Source organism: Vanacampus margaritifer, chromosome 6 (genome assembly GCF_051991255.1).
Source record: "Vanacampus margaritifer isolate UIUO_Vmar chromosome 6, RoL_Vmar_1.0, whole genome shotgun sequence".
Lineage (NCBI taxonomy): Eukaryota > Metazoa > Chordata > Actinopteri > Syngnathiformes > Syngnathidae > Vanacampus > Vanacampus margaritifer.
In genome coordinates this window covers 26,361,424-26,383,265 of record NC_135437.1, presented here as the reverse complement: position 1 = coordinate 26,383,265, position 21,842 = coordinate 26,361,424, and the positions used below count along the sequence as shown (strand labels likewise).

Below are 21,842 nucleotides of genomic sequence, written 5' to 3'. Positions count from 1 at the left end.
CAGTCGACTAATATTTGACTTTGCTCCACCTGCGAATCCTGCTTACCAACAGGCGGCGTGTGTATGCGCCAGGCAAGCTTTTGTAGCTCCGCCTCCTTTTCCTCCTCCTCCTCCTCCTCCGGCGAGCCTGGCAGCGGGGCGACTCGGTCTGCCCCTCCCCCCACCAGACACAGTGATGGCACTCAACGCCCCCTCGCCCTCGCTACCCCCTCCGCCCCCACCCTCCACGGCGGCCGCGGGTAGACCCAGGCATGGGATCTCCATCTGTGCACAAAGGAGCCTCCTCTATCTGCATACGCTGCACATAAAAGGGCCTTTTGTCATGAGCCCTGCACACATAACCGCCAGCCTTTCACCCCGCTGCAAAAAATCACTCTCTCTCCCTCGCTCGCCAACCCCACCCCCAACAGTAGAGCCACCCCCCCCCCAACCGACCCCCACCAACAGCAGTGTGCTGAGCGAGAGAGACGCAGCGAGTGAGACGGCCAGCTTTGATTTGAAAAAAAAAAAAGGATGTTTGCTCCTTTTCCCACTTTTTTATTTTACACGTGTGCTTCCTGACTATTCGCCCCTCCCACCCTCTCTCCCGCGCCGGTCTCCCCCTCCATCCCCCTTATTTGTGTCCCAGGGTGCACCCGCTCGCCTCACTAAAATATGAATGTGCTCTCTTCTCCCGTCCCAATGCGTAGTGGCTGACATTTAAGGGGCATTAGCGCTTGGTTGTGTGCCAGCCTATCGCCCCCACACCAGTCCGCCCCCACCCTCCTATTACAGAGCCATTTGATAGCAGTCAAGTGAGCTGGTGCTGTTTTGTTCATTCACTCAAAATCGGGTTAATTTCCAGGAAAGTGTAAATGAAATGGGCTGTCCATTAAAAACAAAATGACTAAAATATGTATAATTAAATAATGGGAAAGTTATCTGGTAAAATATTAGTAAGAAATAAAACATTTCCTGATACTAGTACTATATTGAGATCAGTGCTGTCACTATAGAATATTTTTAGAATTGATTAATCTATCGATTATTCAATCGACTAATCTGATTCATTTAAATTTTCCATTAAAGTGCATTATAGTGTATTACAAATCACATTTTTTTCTTTAATTACTATTTACTAACCTAACGATTTACTAACCAGTGATTGGTGTTTATTTCGTACTTTCGAATAGTGATAAAGAGAGGAGGATTGATGTTGTTACCGATTCAGTCATTGTTTTCCAAAGCAAAAACAGATGTTTGCAAATGTCTTATTTTGATTAAACACACAAGATAATCAGGCTTCTTTCATGAATGACTACAGAAATAAGTGAACAATTACTGTCGAAATGCTGAAATCAGAGGGATTGGACAATTTTACCTAAAAAAAAATGGCTCCAAACGATTACTCGATTAATAAAATAGTTGTTGATTAATCGATTAATTTTGAAAGTTCTAATTGAGATTGAGTAATCACTAGTCTATACTAAGCTGTTTGATTTTTATTTATTTTTTAGGAAATGTTGACCCCCCCAAAAAGACAAGAGAAACAATAACAAACATTCAAATAATTGAGTGGGAAATTAAAAAGGGAAACAAATGAGGATACACTGCGCACTCACAAAAGATAATAGAGGTTAATACAATACGAGTAAGTTGATTAATACAAAGATATGATACTGATTGATGGATATATAAAAGATGAATTGATTTAATGCAAGTAAATAGATAAATGCAATGGGCTAGCTATACGGAATCAATAATAAAGCAAGATTCGGACACTTGATCTGAAAGGTACGATGCGCGAGTTAGTATACAAGATCAGATATAAAAAATGCAATCAAAATGTACCTAGTATGACTTTTAAAAATCATTATAAACCATCAAATTCAAAATCACCTTGCACTCTTCTGTATATTTATGTTGCACACCTTGTAGAGTATTACAAAAAAAATCACACGCATGCTGAAAGGGGCACACAAACAGTGCTGGACCACTTCACTAAAAGGGAGTGGGTGGGGGGTAGTGCCTTGCCCAAGGGCACATCAACACTAGTCAGGAAGCAGACTAGCATCTTTGCAACTACTCCTGCAGTTGCCATTTTACATTTGGCCAAAATGCTAGTTAGAGTGATAGAATAAATAAAATAAATGTACATAATGCTAACACTTAGACTGGCTGGCTGCACTTCTTTTGTGTGTGTGTGTGTGTGTGTGTGTGCAGCAGGTGTAAAGATAATGAATCCTATATTGGCAAATTGAACACCATGATGGCAGAAAGCTCCAATAATACCAAAATAGCTTTAAATTAAAATGCTACATCAATTCCTCATCCCTACTACAAAGCTTTTTTTTTTTTTTTTTTTTGAAGGGATACTTGACTCATTTAGCCATTTTCAACAGTAAAAAGTTAATTTGTCGATAATTAATTTGATAACGTCATTATCTTCCCTTTAAAAATATTTTTGGGCCACTTGCTGTCGACTGAAGATGACATCACGCGTGCTCAGGAAACGAGTAACGACCGATCCCGGCTCACCTGTTGTCTTTGTTTGGTCATGTGACGTTAGCAAACTGAGCCATGAATGGCACGCATGATGTCATTCAGTCGACAGCAAGTGGCAAAAAGTGTTTTTAAAGGTGTTCATTGTGCGTCAAAAAATACATTTTCACAGACAAAATAGTCTTAGTGCTAAAAATGGAAACATTTGTTAAGTATCCCTTTAAAAAGAGAGAACATTTTTTTAGAAAGATGCTTAAGGCAGCTTTATATATATATATTGCATTTCATACAAAGTAACTATGTGCTTCACATAATTACATTTAAAAGCGTTTACAAGTAAAGAAATAAAATGTAGTTTGCTACAATTACTTAAACATGTACAGTACATGAACAAGATTTTGAAAAAACTGATCTGACAATACTTTGAAAGATTATAGGAATGGGGGAAAAAAAGAGACCTGTATTTAAAAAAATATCCAATAGAGTCAGTCAACCCAGAAACAGGGAAAATCATATAAAACTTGTAAAACAAACACTTTGCGAATATTTCATTATTGCCATTAAAAATGTACATATTTTAAATAGCACATTATCATTCTGGTGTAACAGAGGCTAAGTTTGACTGCATATGAAACACACCCAAAAAAACAGCTGTGGGCACCCTAAAAGATGTTTCCTCCTAAGGGCAAAAAGTATTAAGTATTCCATCCTTTCAAATTGAATAATTAATATATATATATATATATATATATATATATATATTTTTTTTTTTAAAGCAGTCCACTCACACGCAAACATTCAAAGGTCACGACCCAAGTTTCTGCAGCAAAAAAAAACCTCCCAAGCTAGTTTTGTTGTTTGTGCTAAGATGCCAGTAAAAGTGGAAGAAGACGCTCAAATGACCCAAAATGGCAGCTGACATTAAATCACATCTAAAAAAAAACAACCGTCTGAGGTTAATATCACGCCGCTAGCAAAATCGCGCACAAATTTGAGTGTAATAAATGGATGCACTTGAACCACAATTTCTTTTATTTTCCATGCAGGTAATAAGCTTTGTGAGTATTATGAGGAATTGAAAACTGGTAACCATTGAGTCTTACTGATAACTAGAACTGTAATTAGACTAGATGAGTTTTGTGCATGCAACCCCCCCCCCCCAAAAAAAAAAAAAACTAAACTAAACAACAACACACACACTCCTAAAATATTGTGACATTATATATATATATATATATATATATATATATATATATATATATATATATATATATATATATATATATATATATATATATATATAATTATATAATATATAATATATATATTATAATTAAAAGTTCAATGCATATACACTTTTGGTAGCAATACATGACATTTTGCTTCTTTTTTTTTTTTTATGTTTAAGCTCAATGTTAATCTTCAAACTGCAAACTATTATAGCGACTTCCAAAAATATTAACTGTACTTTTAAGGAATTAAAAACTCTTATCTCATTTATAATCAACACTTGGGCTTACTTAATAGTGATGTCAATTAAATGAATGTTGGTCATTACACTTCTACTGGAGAGTTTAAGATATATGAAATGAGTTCAAATATTGTTCACTGTCTGCAAATCTGGTTCAAGTTTTCATGTTGGACCTGTGAAAAGTCTGGTTTAGCTGGGAGGGCTGAGGACGTCGATCTTTTACTATTATTGCGATTAACATTATTGAATAGTACTTCACTTTACTGCTAAAACTTCAAATTCAAGAACAGTGCAAATATGATAAAGGAATTATTGGATATAATTAAAAAATAATAATAATAATAATGACTATTGTTGTAATTGCTGTGTGTGTGGTGTGTAATTGCACTGCAGCACACTACAAGCTGTTATATATTTTGACACACTCACACAGCTAAAAATATTTAATACAAATAAGCCAGAATACAACAAACATTAACACAGCACTTGAATAGGTGGATTTGAAAGTGAAAAAATGAAAGCAAAAAAAAACCTACAAATATGACATAATCAAAATAAATCATGTCACTGCCTTACATTCAGTCCTCATTGATGGATGCATATATTTTTAATATATATAATATAATATATATATAAAGTGTAGTTTTAGTGCACTTCTTTTACGGCCACACAAAAATGCAGGACAGTACGTTTGGTTACTGACGAGTTGCCAGTAGTTGTTAGAGTGGGGGGCACGTCCCTCTTCGGAGAGGTCGACCCGCACTCCTAGGTCCGAACGCCACCAGGTCCGTTCTCTCTATTCCCCGCATCTGCTCCTTCTCCTCGTCTTGTCTTCTTTGCTTTTCTGCGTCCTGCCAGAAAAAGTGAGCTCAGTTGGACTTTTGAAACTCTTAAAACCCGAGGTTTGACCCTCCAAAAGAGGTTTTGGCCTCATTGGGTCCACCAAAATGTCCCCACAAGGACACGTGGTCCCCACAATGATAGTAAAAACCCAGAAAATGGTCCCCATGATGTGATATAAACCCGCACGTACACACACACATTATTCCGGAAAATTCAATTATAGTTGCGTATGATATTTCTTCCATATTTATTTATGGGTTTGGAAGTTATTTTTTAATTAACTATGTAATGATATGTCCATAAATCAAATCTTTATTGCCAAAACTTCAAATACATTCATTTGTTGAATGGTTTTACAATAATAATAACAGAAGTAGATCCGGGAAAAAAATGTAATCTTAAATTTTAGTTTCTAATTATAATTAAAACAATCAGTAATTTAATTACTATTCGGCTTCATAACCGTGTCACATAATCCCATTCACACTCGTGTTTCCTATTTATCTCATTGTGATTATTTTTAATTACAAAAGAATACTGTGGTCTTTCCTGACTTTCGGCCAAACAATCTGGGAAGAATTTCCTTATTCAGGCTCTCCTCATGAATTGTCTGTTTTTACTATTGTTGTCGTCTTTGGACTGCATGCAAGTTTGCAATTTGCTTGCGGTGGCTCCTGAGACACGTACGGCCTGTTAATGAAATTAATGAGACTGAAATTGGCGGCCAAAAGTTGAAGATTACAAGCTACTATTTCACTTATTTGCCATGTGCCGATGCCGGTCTCACGTCGGCCATTTTGTGCAGATCATAGCACACGGGCACCCATTTTAAGTCGTGGAGGGCACGCGCTCACAGAAACCTCAGAGCCAGGGTTTTATTTTCGTTTTGTTGCTCTGAAGACTTGAAGCCCAAAAAATCCAGGGAAGAATTTCATCATCCAGGATTTCCTTGTTATTTGGCTGATTGTTATCATATTTGGGCTGCTTTTAGCTGTGGTTAGTTAATGAATCTGAAGCGCATTAAAAGGGTTAATGACAAAGGCGACAACTTGAACTTGGGCCACTTTTTTTTTTTCTACTTATTGCGCGTGTCTCTTGTTGGCAGTTTTATGCTGGAGGCTTTTAAGACTTGGAGCAAGTGCGTGCAGAACCTTAAAACTTATGATTCTGATTTACACAAAAATGTGGATTTATTTAAAACGATCCACGAAGGATTTCATCATTCAGACTTCATCGGCTGATTTTATTAGTGTAGATTTAAACTGCATGTAAGATGTAGTTTGGTTGTATTGAAGCAAAAGTGCATAAAGGGTTAATAAGAGCGAGCCAGAACTTGACCTTTGACCTTTGTACAGTATGTTGATACCGTAACAAATTCTCATTTACCCAAAACCGCAGTAGAAGCATGTGACTTATCACAGCCAATCAGCAAATTTAGTAGAATAGCATAACAGTGGAAAAAATCAGGAGCAGCAGCACATTAAAGAAAACACGCAGAAGAAGAAGAAAAAAGAATCACCACAGGAAAGTGATCCGAAAAAAATGCTAAGAAATATTTACCTCATTTTCTGTTAATGTCTGATTGTTGTCACACCCAAAGTCCATCCTTGATTTTTAAGTCCTCCTAAGTTATTTTTTATTTTTTATAAGCTATAAACTGAATTAACAACATAATGTAAAAATGACCAGCAACAATTTAGTGGATACTTGTTTCTAAATCAACATCAAATATAATAAACTGCTATAAAGTAATATTTAGAGCAGTGACTGGTATATTTTTTGCACAAATAGTCATTTTATTACAACAAATATTTTAAGAATGCAAATAAAAAAATATTTTGTTCCACACCAATATTGCAATGCATTAATGCTAACAACAAACCTGACTATTAGCCACCAAAATGTTTGCTCGATGATCAATAAGTGACCCATTTGTAGTTTGGTTGTATTGAAGCAAAAGTGCATAAAGGGTTAATAAGAGCGAGCCAGAACTTGACCTTGACCTTTGTACAGTATGTTGATGCCGTGCAGAACCTTTAAAATTCTCATTTACACAAAGAAAGGTGAATATTATTTATGTATTTTGTGGCATAATGTGTCGATGCCGCCTGCACATGTCTCTTCATCCTCCATTTTGTGCTGATTGAGCACGTGTGCCCATTTTAAGAAGTGGAGGAGAGCACGTGCTTGCAGAACCTTCAAAAACTTCACTCTTTGTACGCGCTCTGCAAGCAGAGAGCCCAAAGCGGTCAGTCACAGTCTGTTGCCTGAGGTGGCTGCTGAGGTCAAAGGTCAGGCCCTGTTAATAAGACGCAACATGCTCCCCGGGGACCTCCGACCCCCAGCCGGGATCACCTCCTAATCGGCATTAGTTAATGTGTTTGTAATCTTTACCTTCTTAAAGCAAACAGCGGCGGCGCGCTCAATGGGCCCGCTCGGCCTCCCCATGTAACACTTTTGACCCGAGGGTCGCGACCCCTCACCCTGACCCGGCGGGGGAGTGCCCTCAAAGGTCTGGGGTGTAATAGAGCGCTTGTGTTTGGACACGTGCGGCGGTCACGGCCAGACCAGCTCCTCCTTCACCGCCACGAGGAGAATGTCAACTTGTGGTTAGTTGTTAATAATATGACTCAACACGCGCGGTGCAAAAAACGGGGGTTATTATCAGCTGGTTTCACCCTAAGACCAACTTGAAAATAAATAAAAGCGAGCACTAATGTATTCCTCAAAAGTAGCCTTTAAAATGACATACAAGGCATTTTTTTAACGTGAAATTCATGTCATTATGTGTTATGTACATTTCGCAAGACAATAAAGAACTGATGAGAAAAAACATTATTAAGGCCTCAAAATGAGATCCTATAAAAATATCAACACAAAAAAAAGAAAAGAGTAACGATACTCCAAATCCAAAATTTAAAAACCCTCTCTAAGTCACATTTTTGTTATTTATATGCAAGTAGCACCAACTTGTCACAGTCGCTCGACCGAAGCAAATTTCCAATGCCATCATATAAAAAAAATACGTCATTTTTTATATAAAAGTCCTCAAATGGGCGCAGATTAAATCAACTGTAATTGAATTAGATTTGCTGTAGTGGGTGGCGACCCACCAGTTGAGAATCACTGCACACACAAATCTCTTTTCACCCCTGTTTCATACCCAAAAGAATGAGCTTATTACATCAACCTCAACCACTTGTTTGTCCCTGCTTAATAGTTGTTGCTTTTTCTTCCAAAGTTTAAAAAAAAAAAAAAAGTTAGCAAATGCAAAAATGAGATTGCTTAACTTTTTACCTCCAAACACCAAAAGAAAAGCTCAGACAGCAACTTTTGCAAAAATACCCTTTCTGGCCAAGGATGCGTATTTGGTACCCAAAACCGCAGTAGAAGCATGTGACTTATCACAGCCAATCAACAAATTTAGTAGAATAGCATAACAGTGGAAAAAAATCAGGAGCAGCAGCACATTAAAGAAAACATGCAGAAGAAGAAGAAAAAAGAATCACCACAGGAAAGAAATATTTACCTCATTTTCTGTAAATGTCTGATTGTTGACACACCCAAAGTCCATCCTTGATTTTAAAGTCTTCCTAATTTTATTTTATTTTTTATAAGCTCTAAACTGAATTAACAACATAATGTAAAAATGACCAGCAACAATTTAGTGGATACTTGTTTCTAAATCAACATCAAATATAATAAACTGCTATAAAGTAATATTTAGAGCAGTGACTGGTATATTTTTTGCACAAATAGTCATTTTATTACAACAAATATTTTAAAAATGCAAATAAAAAAATATTTTGTTCCACACCAATATTGCAATGCATTATGCTAACAACAAACCTGACTATTAGCCACCAAAATTTTGCTCGATGATCAATAAGTGACCCATTTTAAACTGAATTACGTTTTGGGTCCCGAGCCGAAATTTTTCAAAACTGTCAATGACACGACGCCATCTTCTTTTGCTTCACATTCAGGCCCGTTTGCCCTCACATTTGACTCACTTTCTATTCTATTCTGACTCTCTTAATAAATATCATCACTCTAAAAATAGTTTTTGGCTAACACATTTTTTCCAGTCATTCATGTTTGGAGATGTTTTAAATGAAAAAGTGTGCACGTGGAGCTAAAATGTGCTGACACGACGGCCTGCGAGCGACGTTGCATCAACTTGACTGTGCATTAGTACACACACACACTCACACACACACACACACACACACACACACACACACACACACACTCTGGACAAACGCATGTTTGTGTGCAGATTCATCAATGCCGATTACAAAACAACAAAACTGGCAGCCTGCACTGTAATTCCTCGCTGTCGTGGTCTTTATGCCCGCTTGCAACGCCGAGACCGAGCCTCGCTATAAACACAACCGCAAAAAAACAACACCACAACGTTCACAGAATAAAAAGTAAGAAAAAGCTCGAGACCCCCACCTTGTCTGTTTGCACGAGGTGCGCCGTCCCCCTTACTGACCGACACACTCTCGCTACGAGCTCTGCTGTGTTATTTTTTATTTTTTTTTTACCGAACCGAAAAGAGGCAGGGTGGCGCACAATAGCGTTACAGTAATGTGCCACAGGAGTGGAAAAAGCCAAACGCTGGTGGCTGAGGTGGCAGGGAGCTTGAGGCAAGAGGAGCAGGAGAGGAGGGAGGAGGGAATGGGGGGGGGGTTCAAGGACAACGGGGGGGGGAGCGAGTGTGCTAACAACAAAGAATATTTGGGAATAATCGTGGAAAATATCGCCTGCGCGGGTTTACAGTAGCTCTTATTTTGGAGGAACCGACTCGGCGTCTGTTTAGTGCAAAACAGGGCAGCTGTTTTTCCTCCTGTGCACTTCCCGCCCCCGAAATCCAAAAGAAAAGCGCTTATCGGCCTTTTTGACTCAGTGCCAGCAGCAGTGAAGGCTGCAAGCCATCAGCTCGCTTGGCGGTGACACAACAAGGCCGGCTGGGGACACGGGCGGGGACACGGGGGCCGTGTGCTCCCGGCCACATGTTCCTGAAATAAACTCTCCTGGAAGCTTATGTTTTGCCTGCGTATGTGTGAGAACATATGCAGCACCATCATAGGTAAATTTTTTGTTGGGATTCTTTTTTACATCAATTTTTTCGGGGTCCACTTTGTCTCCCGTTCCCGCCCCTCCCTCTCTCTTTTTACATGGGGAGATGCTGCACCGGATGCCACCATGGCGGCCGACGGTCGCACTGCGTCTGCGCAACTCCCGGAGGCGTGTCGTTCGTCCTCCCTCTCTCTCCCTCTGCTCTCTTCGAGCCTCGCTCTCTCCTTCCTCCTCCTGGCCACGCCCCCTATTGCATCATCAGTCTCCTCCTCCTCCCTCTTTTTCCTCCCTCGCTCTCTCTTTCTCTGGCGCTCTCTCTCCCTGCCTGGCGCTTCTTTTGCACTCTGTTTCGCTAGCGCCTCTCTTTCTGCTCCAGCCTCACGCAAGGGGGAGACTTGGAGTGGGAGAGAAAGAGGGGGAGGGAGAGAGGGGGAGAGAGAGAAGCGGCGGCGAAGGGGGGGTCGTCTGCTGCTATTTCTACAGTCCGGGCCTCCCCGCCGCTGTCGCCCACCCGCCCGCCCTTCCATAGACTGAGTTTTTTTCCCCCCTCCGCTCGCCACTCGCTTGGATTTTAACCCTCTGGCTCCAACTTGCAGCTCTTGCAAAAAAAGCTGGCAACAAGTTGCTCCTCCACGAGGCCTTTTTCTCCCACTTTTTTCGGCGCACACATCACCCCCCCCCCCCCCCATTCCCGCTTTTTTGGATCTTGCTTTTTCAAAGTATGCATTTTCGTACATTTTATTTGCTGAAAAAAATGTGACTATTTTTGTATGTTTTGTTGTTTTGTGAGGATTCGGATCACAAATGGAGATTTCTCGCCGACGCCATTGCTAGCTGGTATACGGTCCCGATGACCACCACCACCACCACGGCGAAGCTGATCTTCGAGGAGATCCAGCTTTTTTTTCCCCCTCCTCTTCCTCCTCGGCTCAACCTGTCCCTCGTCTTCAATCTGCCCTCCTTTCCGCGGCGCACAACTCCCGACATGCAGGCGGACGAGCGGCTTTGGGCTGAGCGGAGCCGCTGGAGCGCTTTTCTGGGACGGGTGCCAAGTGCAAACAAAAGAGGCCAAAAAGCGATGAGGGATAGAAAACGTTAGGAATTGTGCATTTATTTTTTCAGGAAAAGGGGATTTTTCTTGCCTTAGTCATATGTTGTGGCCACTTTGTGCACTTCGAGCCTTATTTGTGTGTGTGTGTGTGTGTGTGTTTGTGTGTGTGCGCTTAGATTTAGCAGGCCAGCCTGCAGCTTTTGAGTACTTTTGCCAGTCTTCCTTCAAGAAGTGAAGGCATCTCGCCACAAACGAAGGAGAGAGGGCATCCTTCGGAAGCGTATAAACCGTTGAATTTTTCACGAGTCGTGCCATTAAACCCGACCGGACCGGGTACGGCGCGTCCGGTTTAGCATACATCAGACACTGCGTTTTTATTTGCTAACATTCCTCACGCACACTGGCACAGCAGCCTCATGGCCTCTTATTGTTTCAGGCCCAACTTGAACTTGGGGGGGCTCAGACCGCGGCTGGAGGAAGGAGGCAGCCGGGCCCCGGAGCTGAGATTGCGGGTTGGAACCAGGAGACGGAGGAAGAAGAAGAGGAGCGAGACGGGCGGAGGACGCAGGTTCGGGGGAATGGAGCAGGAAACGTGCCGTCGAATTCCGCCGCCTCGGAAGACGGGTGAGTAACATGGATGAGCGTTCGATTAGAAACACGATAACGGGAATGTTTGGCACATGAAGTGCTTTTGTTTGCGTAACTTTTCTGAGTGGCTCAGGAGCAGTTTGCCGGTGCCGGTGAGAGGATGCAGGGGGAAGGCCTCGTTCCTGGTGCGACTTCATGCGAGTGATGCGGGCCCGAGCGCGTGCCAAGTGGCGTACGTGGCGCACCCGTTGGCACTAAAACGGATCAAAATGTGCTGCGTTTGTTGATTTTGACCATTTATGGCAAGATTTAGCCCAGCTTGTCAGAGGGAGCGTCGGATTTGGCAACACGTTTGGCCAATCACGTCATTTCTTGTCCCTTTGTGCCGCCATGATGATTTATGCCGGCGTACGTGCTTTTTTTTGTGTGCAAAATAACCCCGTATGAAGCTTATAAAAAAGTTTGAGTCGGACAATGGGAGAAATGTGGCTTGAGTTAGAAGATGGTGTTGAGCTAAAAAAAATAATAATAATGTTGCATGGATAAAATGTCAAAGTACACAATTCGGCTTGTTTTTCCTTTGAAAAATCTATTAGCTAATATCGTCCTAGTTCTTTCCAATAAAACTAACTTGCAGTCAGCAACTAATTCAGACGTCCATATGACCCCCCCTCCCTCTCTTCTTCCTTGCATGGCCTGCATGTTTGTGCATGGCGTGGCCTCCATGGCGAGGTGGCGTCCGAGAAGGCGTATGGCGCCACGCTGTAGCTGTCTGTCTCACGTGGAAGTTCACCTTATAGTCCGGTGCAGCCCAAAACCGAGAGGTCACGAGGCACACACAGGCGTATTGAACAAATGTGCAAATGCACTTTTTGGAGTGAAATTACTTTTTATTTTTCTCCTTTTAGCTAGTTTCAAGGTTTGTTGTCTTATTTAAGTTGTTACTTTTAGACAAGTGAATGTGAAGTGTGTAAAAAGAGGAAAAAGCAGGTTGCTGAAATTGAACTTGAACCTTTCCATGACTCTGAACTTGAACATGAACTTGGAGAGTGGAAAGTGTGTGTAATGATTTTTATTTTATTTTTTTTGCATGCCAGTTTATCGTATTTGTCCAAAGCAAGCAATGAGGAAAAAAGTTATAAATGGGCAAGTTGGAGGCTGAAACATTTTGTTGCAATCTTTATGAAAAAAAAGCTATTTGAATTGCATCAATAGGGTTGTGCGTGTCTTGTAGGCTAATAATTAATTTGGTCTATTTTCGTTACGTTTTTGTCCACATCAACTGACATAAAACACTGAATTAATAATTGAATTCCAATGACAGATAAAAAAAAAAAATGCTTTAAAAAAAGCAATAGATGTGAAGCACGAAATATTGTTTTGCTCATTTAAAAAAAAAAGTAAATCGATCTCGTATTAATAAAATTAATTAAAATTGTGTTTTTATTTAACAGCAGAAATTAAGATTAGACGTGCGTGCGTGTGTGTGTGTCTCTCTCTGTGTGTTTGCATGCATGTGTGTGTTTCCTATTCAGACACACATAATGTTTGTGCCTGGATATTTAGTTGTTGTTTTTTTTATTTACGCTCCTATTCCACGTCGACATTCTGACGAGCTCCAACACGGAAGCCTTGGCTATAAGCGATGCTTTATTTTGATTGACAATGTTAGTCACACACCCTCATATGACACCCACAATATTAAAACAGGTGTGAATTGTGTCAATCAAAAGTGAGCAATTTTTTTTTAAATAATCGTTGTAAAGGCAGACTTTTGGATTCAGCTTTTGTATTGGATTTAATTAGATTGTGTGGCTAATGAAGCGGAATGGGGCCTTCTCGTACTGGATCCGCAGTGCGGTACTGTGTGGAGCGTGCTCTCGTTAATGTTAGCAGGACTTTGTATAAATAGGCTAGTAAAAGTTGACCTTTTGGGGGGGACCCGATCAGAAATGTTTATTTTTTTAATGTAGTATTCGAGTAACCTTCCTTCACACTCAACTTTTGAGTGCGGCACAGCCGCCATGTTGCGAAACAACTTGTCACGTTGATGGAGAAATAATTATTTGCATAACAAAGAATTTTGTTGGATTGTGTACGAAATGTTGTAGGCAAATGTTTGAGTTACTGCAAAAGGAACCCGATTGTTTTTGTAAATGAATTTCTTAAGAGGTTCGGCACACCCAGCACTTGCTGTGGTAAATAAGCAGCATGTCAGCCCTATTTGCAGCGATTATTATGACAACATTTTATTTGGAGTGATGCTCATGTCAATGGAAAGTAACCCAATAACAACATGTATATTATTTTCTTTGCCTTGGTATGGGTTGCAAGTTAAAAGCCTGTTGTTAAAAAAAAATACCTTAGTTTTAGTGTGGCGTAATGATCGTGGTTGGACAGAAAAATTATATTATTACCTAATACAACGTGGAATAGCTTAACCCTTTCAGACCTGCATTTTTTCTGCTGGGCTTTTTTTTTCTTTTTCTTTTTTACTGATTTTGACTCTTTTCCCACTTAAGAACATGGGGAAAATTTGGGGGTGGGGGGGTTATCTCGTGTTTTTATTTTGTAACATTTTTAACATGAACATCATGCACCTCAACTTGCGATTGTGATTGGTTAGCGAGGATCCAATCATGAACCAAAAGTGTTGACATCATCCAAATTATGCGTTTTTATGTCAATATGTCATGGAATATGTCATGGCCATTGCAATCATCTACGGGTCCGAAGAGGTTAAACCAGATCAATGGCGTAATTAGCCTGTGCTATGCAGAATTTTTGAGGATTTTGCACAAATTTTCAAACCCTTAGCAGCAAATGCGAAATTTGGCAAGAATGGCAATTTTGCAGTGATTTTCATGCTCTTATGAGAATTTACTAGGATTTTTCTATTGGACCCACCCGAACCTTCTCCTGGTCAAATTGGCAGGGGGAAAAAATAAGTTTTGCATCAAATGTGTATATGTTTCATGCTCATGTTGCCAAAAACTTGTGAATAGCTTTTTGTACAGCTTCTTATCAAATTCTTGTGAGAACGAGAATTCCAGCGGGACAAATAAGGAAATCTAGTGGCCCCCCAAATGTATTGCACGGAGGCGTCAAAATGACTCCACTGGAGCAAAAAAACAAGCAGCCTTTACCTTCTTTTTTTTGCCACCACACTCAGAGGTCATTAAGTCCATCATGCTGTCGACTGGGGGCGGACTGGGGGGGGGGGGGCCCTCTTTTTTTCTTTTTTTTTTTTCCGTTTCCCTCCTGTCTGTGTTAATCTGAATGTCAGCTGGGATGTGGTCACACGTGATTTTAACCACCGAAACCACAGCAACATGATGTCACCATGACATCATGCTGGGCTGAAAAGAGACCTTTCACATGGGGATGCAGGGGCCCTCAATGGCCGCTTTACACAGCTGGAAGCCGGCCAGCTAACATTCAAGCAAATTTGTCAAATGACATGTATTATTACTTATTTGTGCCGGCGACCGCTAATGTCGTTTAGTGTGCGTTTTATAAAAGAAGAGTCTTTAGTCGCCAGCGTACACGCGTGTCTCTCAGCGCCGCTATCTGCCTGGCAACGCCGACGTCCAGATAACACCCGAGTGGCGCCCACTCCACTTTTCCTTTCCATTGCTCATATATTTCTACAGCTTTTGGCTCTCGCTGTTGCCAAGACAATTTTTGGACCCTGCAGAACGGTCGAGTCAGCCAAAATTGTTTCACTCGGAGATACGATTGCAATCAGGATGGGGCTTCTCCAGCGAATGTAAAAAAAATAAAATAAAAATGCAAACGCTGCAGAATTATTTTTCACCTTGAGTTTCGCCACCATCTTTAAAAAGGATTACATCTGCTATATCAAGGGATTAGCAAGCACTCTGCTATTGCCTACTGACATAATGTACAATTAGCCTTGCTAACCTAAGCAGAGAATGTTTTCACCTTGAGTGTGTTTATTACCTGTTATACCTTTCATGAAACATTTTATTAAGGAACAAAATCTGATTTTTAACTCCAAGAAATATAATATGTTTAACCATTACATTTAGATCCACTTTAATTGCCTTATTTCTATTTTGGTTCTATTTGGTTATAGTGAGCTGGAAATGAAATATTGTCGATTAGGCTGTTTACATGACAACATCGAAATTCACTCAAAAGCGGATCTGGTTTGTTGCTTAAAAATGCGAGCACAGACGCCACTCGTTTATCAGCGGTTTATCAGATAAAATTAGCGACTCTTAAAAAGTGTCTTTAAGTTGTTCATTGTCACTCAAAAACTTTACTGTCAAAAGTAAATATAAACCAAAGTTAAGTACACAGTCTATTTAAATCAATCACAGGTTAGTCAGTATGCTAGCCTAATGCTAAATAGCGTCAATGTTGCAATGCTAACCCTAAAAACAATGGCTATGTATCAGTCATATATTCTTTATCCTGCATAGAATGACCAATATTAATGTCGTCCTGATGAGCTGAGTCATGTCTTAAAATTATTTTTTTTTTAAAGACGTCACAATGCAATATGATTGGCTGCTGCATCCAAGCAGTGCTTCCTAGAAAATGTGGGATTTATAATAATGCCTCGAGAACGGTATAAATTTTGAGTGGTTACAGAATGAATTAGTCTCTTATCTCAAGGTAATTGCTTAAAATACTTTTGCAAATTTTTCCATACTCTAAACCAGGGCAGATTTAATTGGCTGATATCAGCCATCTCGATCAACCTCCATACACACTTTTTTTTTTTTTAGTATATTACCACATTACAATATAAAAAAGAGTGACAAAAGTTGGACGATTTTTCTCTGTTGTCAAAATGAATACTTTATAATGCAAAGTATTGTAAAATTGTCAATGTGTCTCTCTAATTCATACCAAAAAAGTTTTTTTGATTAGGGGATGTCGGTATCTGAAATGGCATTGGCCTAAAAAAAAAAAAAAAAAAAAAATCTTATCGGTCGAGCACTAGACATTTTTTTCACGATGATAGGACGTTACCAAATGTGGTTCTTTTGCTTACCGTGGCCTACCAAATTTCCACACAACTTTTTTTATTTTTTTTAATCGTAGTCCAAATCAAATTAGTTCTACTGGAGTGTTGTTGTAACAACCACAAGTGTTCCTAAACTGCATTCTCATATGTTTGTGTATTATTTGCTCGTATTACATTAGCCTCTATCATTGGAGGTAGGGATGTACTGTACCTCGGCTATCTGGCATTCATTTTGTTCCCGCTTGGTGGTGGTCTGCTAAGTGCTCTTGTCGAACTGCTTGTTCCTTATTCCTCGAACGGTGTAACAAACTGATAAGTGGTTAGTTTCCTTTCTTGTAATTATTTCAAATGTAAGTAATGTGTTTTCTCACCCTGCTCACAGCCATTTGCTGTACTTGTAGATTTAGTGCTGCACATGCAGTCCTTGCTCAGGCTTTTTGAATCATAAGCATGCAAATGACTAATACACGCACAGACGCACACGCTTATGTGTGCACTACACAGAGTGCATTGAGTGCATTGAGCTATGGACATGAATCTGTCTCCATGGGCCGCGGGAGTTGGGTTACTCATGAGTCTATAAACATGTGCTGGCGGCGCTCCAAGGCGCTGAACTGTAATTATAAACCTTCCAAACAATATATAAAAGAGCCTCCGCAGCAAGGCCGTGCCCCCGCGCCGCAATTAGCGTCCCTGTACGGAATTATCACCTACTCAGTGAAGGCCTCTAATTGGCAGTGTCCTCCACGGACGGCCAAAAGTTGGACCGGGTCTCTGCGGCGCCCCCCCCCCCCCCCCCAAAAAATACGCGCACTTACACATGCATGTGTCAAGAGCTCAACTGGAGCTTGCCGTGCCACATGTGCTCATTGCGATGCGCATTACCTCGTCCAGGCACGTGACAGAGCCCCTCTCTCATGCCACCCCCGGTTTGGCGGCGTCGCCAGACTGTCTGCACGTACCGTCGAGTGGCTGACAGAGGGTGAGGGTGGGGGGTCGGTGTTGGAGGGTCGGTGCATACTGTACAGCAAGAATGCACAGACCTGCGTAGAGTGCCTCGCATTTGCTGTTCACTGTAAAAGCCAAAGCCGAGGATTATTGTTTTGATTTCGATTACGTGGAAAGTTAGTTAGACTAATTAAAAGACTGAATAAGTAGTTCTGGATGTTGTTAGTCTGTAAACTTATTTGGTTAGTTGGACTGAGAGTTAATTAGTAAACATAAACAGGATAGCACAAATCCAGTAAACACGAGCCCTGCTGCAATTTTTTTTTTTTCGAATTGCCTATATTTAGTTTAATCGGTAAATAATGCTATAAACTATGATCGATCTTTTTTTTTTTTAAAGTTACTTAATAGCCACGCAGCAGAACAAGAACTCACATGCAGTTTATGACATAAGCTAAACGTAGCTCCTCTCCGACAAAAGTAGAGATGGGCGAGTGCCGATACTAGTTTTACGATCAGGAACTAGAAATTTGAGGAATAGAAAAATGCCATTAATTTCAATTTTCTAATACTACATTCTAATATATAGGTCTTTCTTTAAAATTATCTGTCATTTTTGGGAGGTCATTTTATGTTGTACCGGTATTTTTGTTTCGGTGTCCGTGGCTAGTCAAAGAGTTGAGTATCAGTATCGGTCTGAAAAAAAGTGGTAACAAACATTCCTATGCAAAAGATTTTCAACAATCGATAAATCACTTCAACATACTTCTACTTTCCTATTAGCTAGGCTTCAGCACCATCTTGTCTCTTAGGGTATTGAAGAAAAATGCAAAAAAAATATGCAGCGATTCGGCAAAGAAGCTAGTTTTTCAGTGAAAAGCTGAGGATATGTTCACCGAAAAAGAGAATGATAAGTTGAATTTGTGAATCACAAACTGTGAATAGGGTGTATTTCACTAAAGTATATAACGGGGGGGGAAAAAAATAGCTGCGGGAATCATGTAAATACTTAACCCATTTAGGATGGTTACTAGGATAATGTTAATTCGTCGCCTGATAGTGTTTGCCCATTTAAGTGCTTATCAGAACAAAATATTCTTAGCCTATTAGTGTAAATTCTCAAATTGTTTTTGAACATTTTTCGAATACAATTTTACTTGTTTTGGTGGTTTTTTTTTTTTTCATTCGCATTTGATTGATACAGTGACCGTATGTAAAGTGGCAGGCAATTATAGGCAATTATTCGATTATTAGGTGGTTAGCAGGTTGCTAACTGGTTAATTACCTAGATAACAAGTTAATTGCGTAGTTTACAGTACATCAAAGATTTGAAAACATGTAGTTAGCTATGGCTAGCTCAATGTTTGTTAGTAATGTAACACCAGTGCTACTTAAACAAGCTAGCTAATTCAGACGGTATATTTGCAATTAATATGCATTTAATAGACCTCAAGCACTGATTTTTGCTATTTGCTGGATATTAGTAGGTTAGGTAGTTGTCCAAAATTGTTTTACTTAGTGCAGCACTTCTATTTTTCCCCCCTAAATTGAGAGTATGAAATCACATTATTTAACTTACAGATTATGCTTTACTGGTCCACTCTGCACTGAAAAGAAACTCACGCCTTTAATTTGTCCTCTCTGGGCTGCCATAGCTTACTCGTGTTTCGTCTCTTTTCAGGAGGTTGAGTCCTAGCGCCATCCAGAGGCCCAAAGCTGCGAAGACGGGCACTGACGCACGGACTTGTGTCGTAAGTACCCCCAAGGTGATCTACTATATCGCCAACTGCTGTGAAAATGCCGCCATTCTGTCTGTTGCTCCTTGCCTTGTTATTAGACCCAAAAAACATAATCTTTAACTTGCATAATAGCGCTTAGGGTGCACCCCTAATTGGCCACCAGGCGCAGCCCGCCCTCCGCTCTGTTCGCAAATGGTTTCCACTCTCTTGCCTTCCAGCGCCGCCATTTTGTGTGGCGCTGCCAAACTAGTCGGGCAGCGGGTGGGAGAAAGAAAAGACAGAAAATGGGTCATTTTAAATGGGCCCTTCTTTTAACTGCCGTGCCTATCGTGCTTTTATCCCTGTAGTAAATAAAGCCTTCCGTTCCTCCGTAAACTGCACTCAAGCGCGCCTGTCAATGTACCTGTCTCCACCCGAACCGCAGCACCCTGCGTCAGCTGCAGCCTCGTCTCCCCGTCGTGCACTCGCTAACCTCGGGCTCCGCCCCTCAGCCTCCAGCAAGCTTGGCTTAAGTGCCAGGCGTTTGATTACATGTGCAGATGTTACTCGGATCCTCCCAACTTCTCTGCGCTGCAGTGTGTCTCTTGTTAAAAGAAAGTCACACTTGTTTTTTTCTTCCTTTCATAGCAAATGTGATGTGCGCGTGTGATAGAAAAAAGATGGCCACGAGGAAGGATTTGGCCTCTAAAATATTGAACATAGTGTCTTGTATTTGGAAAATGTTGCTGATTCTTTTGGGTTTGCTTCGGTTGCTCCGGGTTCAGGGTGAGTTAAGACGAGGGAATGGTGTGTGTGTGTGTGTGTTTGTGCCGAAAAATACAGCTTGGTGGCAAAATGGCGAGATACAAGCTGATATTAACAAGAGCAGGCACACAGAAATGTTTGCTTTATTTTGTACATTAGTGATTTGGTTTTAATTTTACTGCCTTGGTATGTATACCAAGATGTCAGTTCAAGAGTTTTAAATGAAAAGTTAATATTTCCTAATTACATGGTTTAAAAAAAAAAAAGTTTCATCTTCAATCTTATGTTCATTCTTATGTTTTACTCAATTTTACACGTGATTGATTTACACAAAAATGGCATTTCCTACTAAGTAAACTCTAAAAACAGTTGGGTCGAAAATAACCCAAATTGGGTCAAAAAGGGACCAACGCAAATGCTCGAGTTAAAATCATTTAAACCGAAAAGCCCAAAATTTCGGTTTGGGTTATTCTATTGAAACGACTTTTTTGATTACATGTGTAACCTAAAAAGTTGGGTCAGTCTTGAAAAAGAAAAGAAAAGGGTTGTTTGGTGGGTTATTTATGAGACTAACTTTTTGGTTTAAATAAACAAACCAGAACGTTGGATCGGACCCTTTTTAATGCAATTTGGGTTATTTTTTACCCTTTTTTTTTTTGATGCAGAACCCAAAAAGTTGGGTCAGTGCCCTAAAAAAATTGTTGTTTTGTTTAAGAAAAAAAGTTGTTTGGTGGATTACTCATTTAAATCAACTTTTTGGTTTAAATGAATAAACCAAAACATTGGGTCAGTCCCTTTTTGACCCAACTGTTTTTAGAGTGTAAATAGAATTAAACTGAAGTAAAATTAAAACTTAAAAAAAAAAAAAGTAATCATTTGAGGACGTCCGACCAAAACAATAGCAAAAATGTCACCTCATGGTGTTTTATTAGTATTGGTAAAGTGTTATTTTGCGTATAGTTAATGTAATAATCTATATCTGTGTACAGTATGTTTGTACATAAATACATAAATTAGAATCTAAGTTTTTGCCACATTTATGCTACAACTTATTGGCAATTGAGCTGCTCCTTCTGGTGTACGCGCCATGGCCACCTGGGGGCAGTATAATATAAACGCATATATATAAGGAGCCAGTCTTCAGTAAGCTGCAGTTATTTTTGTAGTTTGCGGAGAGCATCAATAATAAATGCCTGTGACTGTTGTTACGTTGTCTGCCTGATTTAACACTGCAACTCGATGCTATTCTTAACTTTTTTACTGCAACGCGTTATCCAAAAAACAACCCAGACAGTGTCAGACGATTTCCAGCATTTTAACTCATCTTTCAAGGCAAACAGAATATTGTGTGCTGTCAGTACATAAACATTCTTCCGTTTCATTCTTTTATTAGGAAAAAAAAAGTATGTTTCTACCTTATTCCGTTCTTTAGTAATCACCATTTGAAAATAGGTAATTTGAGTAACATTAGGGAGAAAAGAAGCTTTTTGTGATAAGATACATACAGTGACTTTGACACTAATGTATATATATATTTTTAGTGATGCTCTGTGAATTATATTTAAAGTGACAAAGGCTTTAATCATTCATGTCATCCTTGAAAATGTTCTATTTCATCATGTTCATGTTGTTTAATTGGAAAGTCCATATTGTCCATATTACCGGGAGACCATTGAAAAGTGATACAATGCTGCCATCTGCTGGCCATTATTAGTGGATGATTTGGTATTTTACTACCCCAACGGTTACCCTGCCCATTGAGAAAAAAAAACATATTAAACGTCAATTAACGTTTTTTGGCGGCATTCATTTGGATTTTGCTATACGTCATCAAACGTTTTTGGTGGTAAGAGAGTTAAGCTCATTTATGGCAATTTTGTTAGCATTAAGCTA

At 40.0% G+C, this 21,842-nt stretch overlaps 1 protein-coding gene and 1 long non-coding RNA gene across 3 annotated transcripts in view; one reads left to right on the top strand and one right to left on the bottom strand.

Moving 5' to 3' along the window:
- LOC144053068 (uncharacterized) overlaps positions 1-21,842 on the top strand; it is a 49,803-nt gene that overhangs the window by 18,441 nt on the left and 9,520 nt on the right. For both annotated transcript variants that reach the window (XM_077567090.1, XM_077567092.1), the window contains exons 3-4: positions 11,368-11,555; positions 19,148-19,217. In XM_077567090.1, coding sequence (XP_077423216.1) covers positions 11,368-11,555; positions 19,148-19,217 — 258 coding nt within the window. The remainder of the gene's footprint in view (positions 1-11,367; positions 11,556-19,147; positions 19,218-21,842) is intronic.
- Positions 4,381-9,425, bottom strand: LOC144053783 (uncharacterized). Its single transcript, XR_013294509.1, has 2 exons — positions 9,254-9,425; positions 4,381-4,803 (listed from the first exon to the last, which is right to left on the bottom strand). It is a non-coding gene; the product is annotated as an uncharacterized LOC144053783 (long non-coding RNA).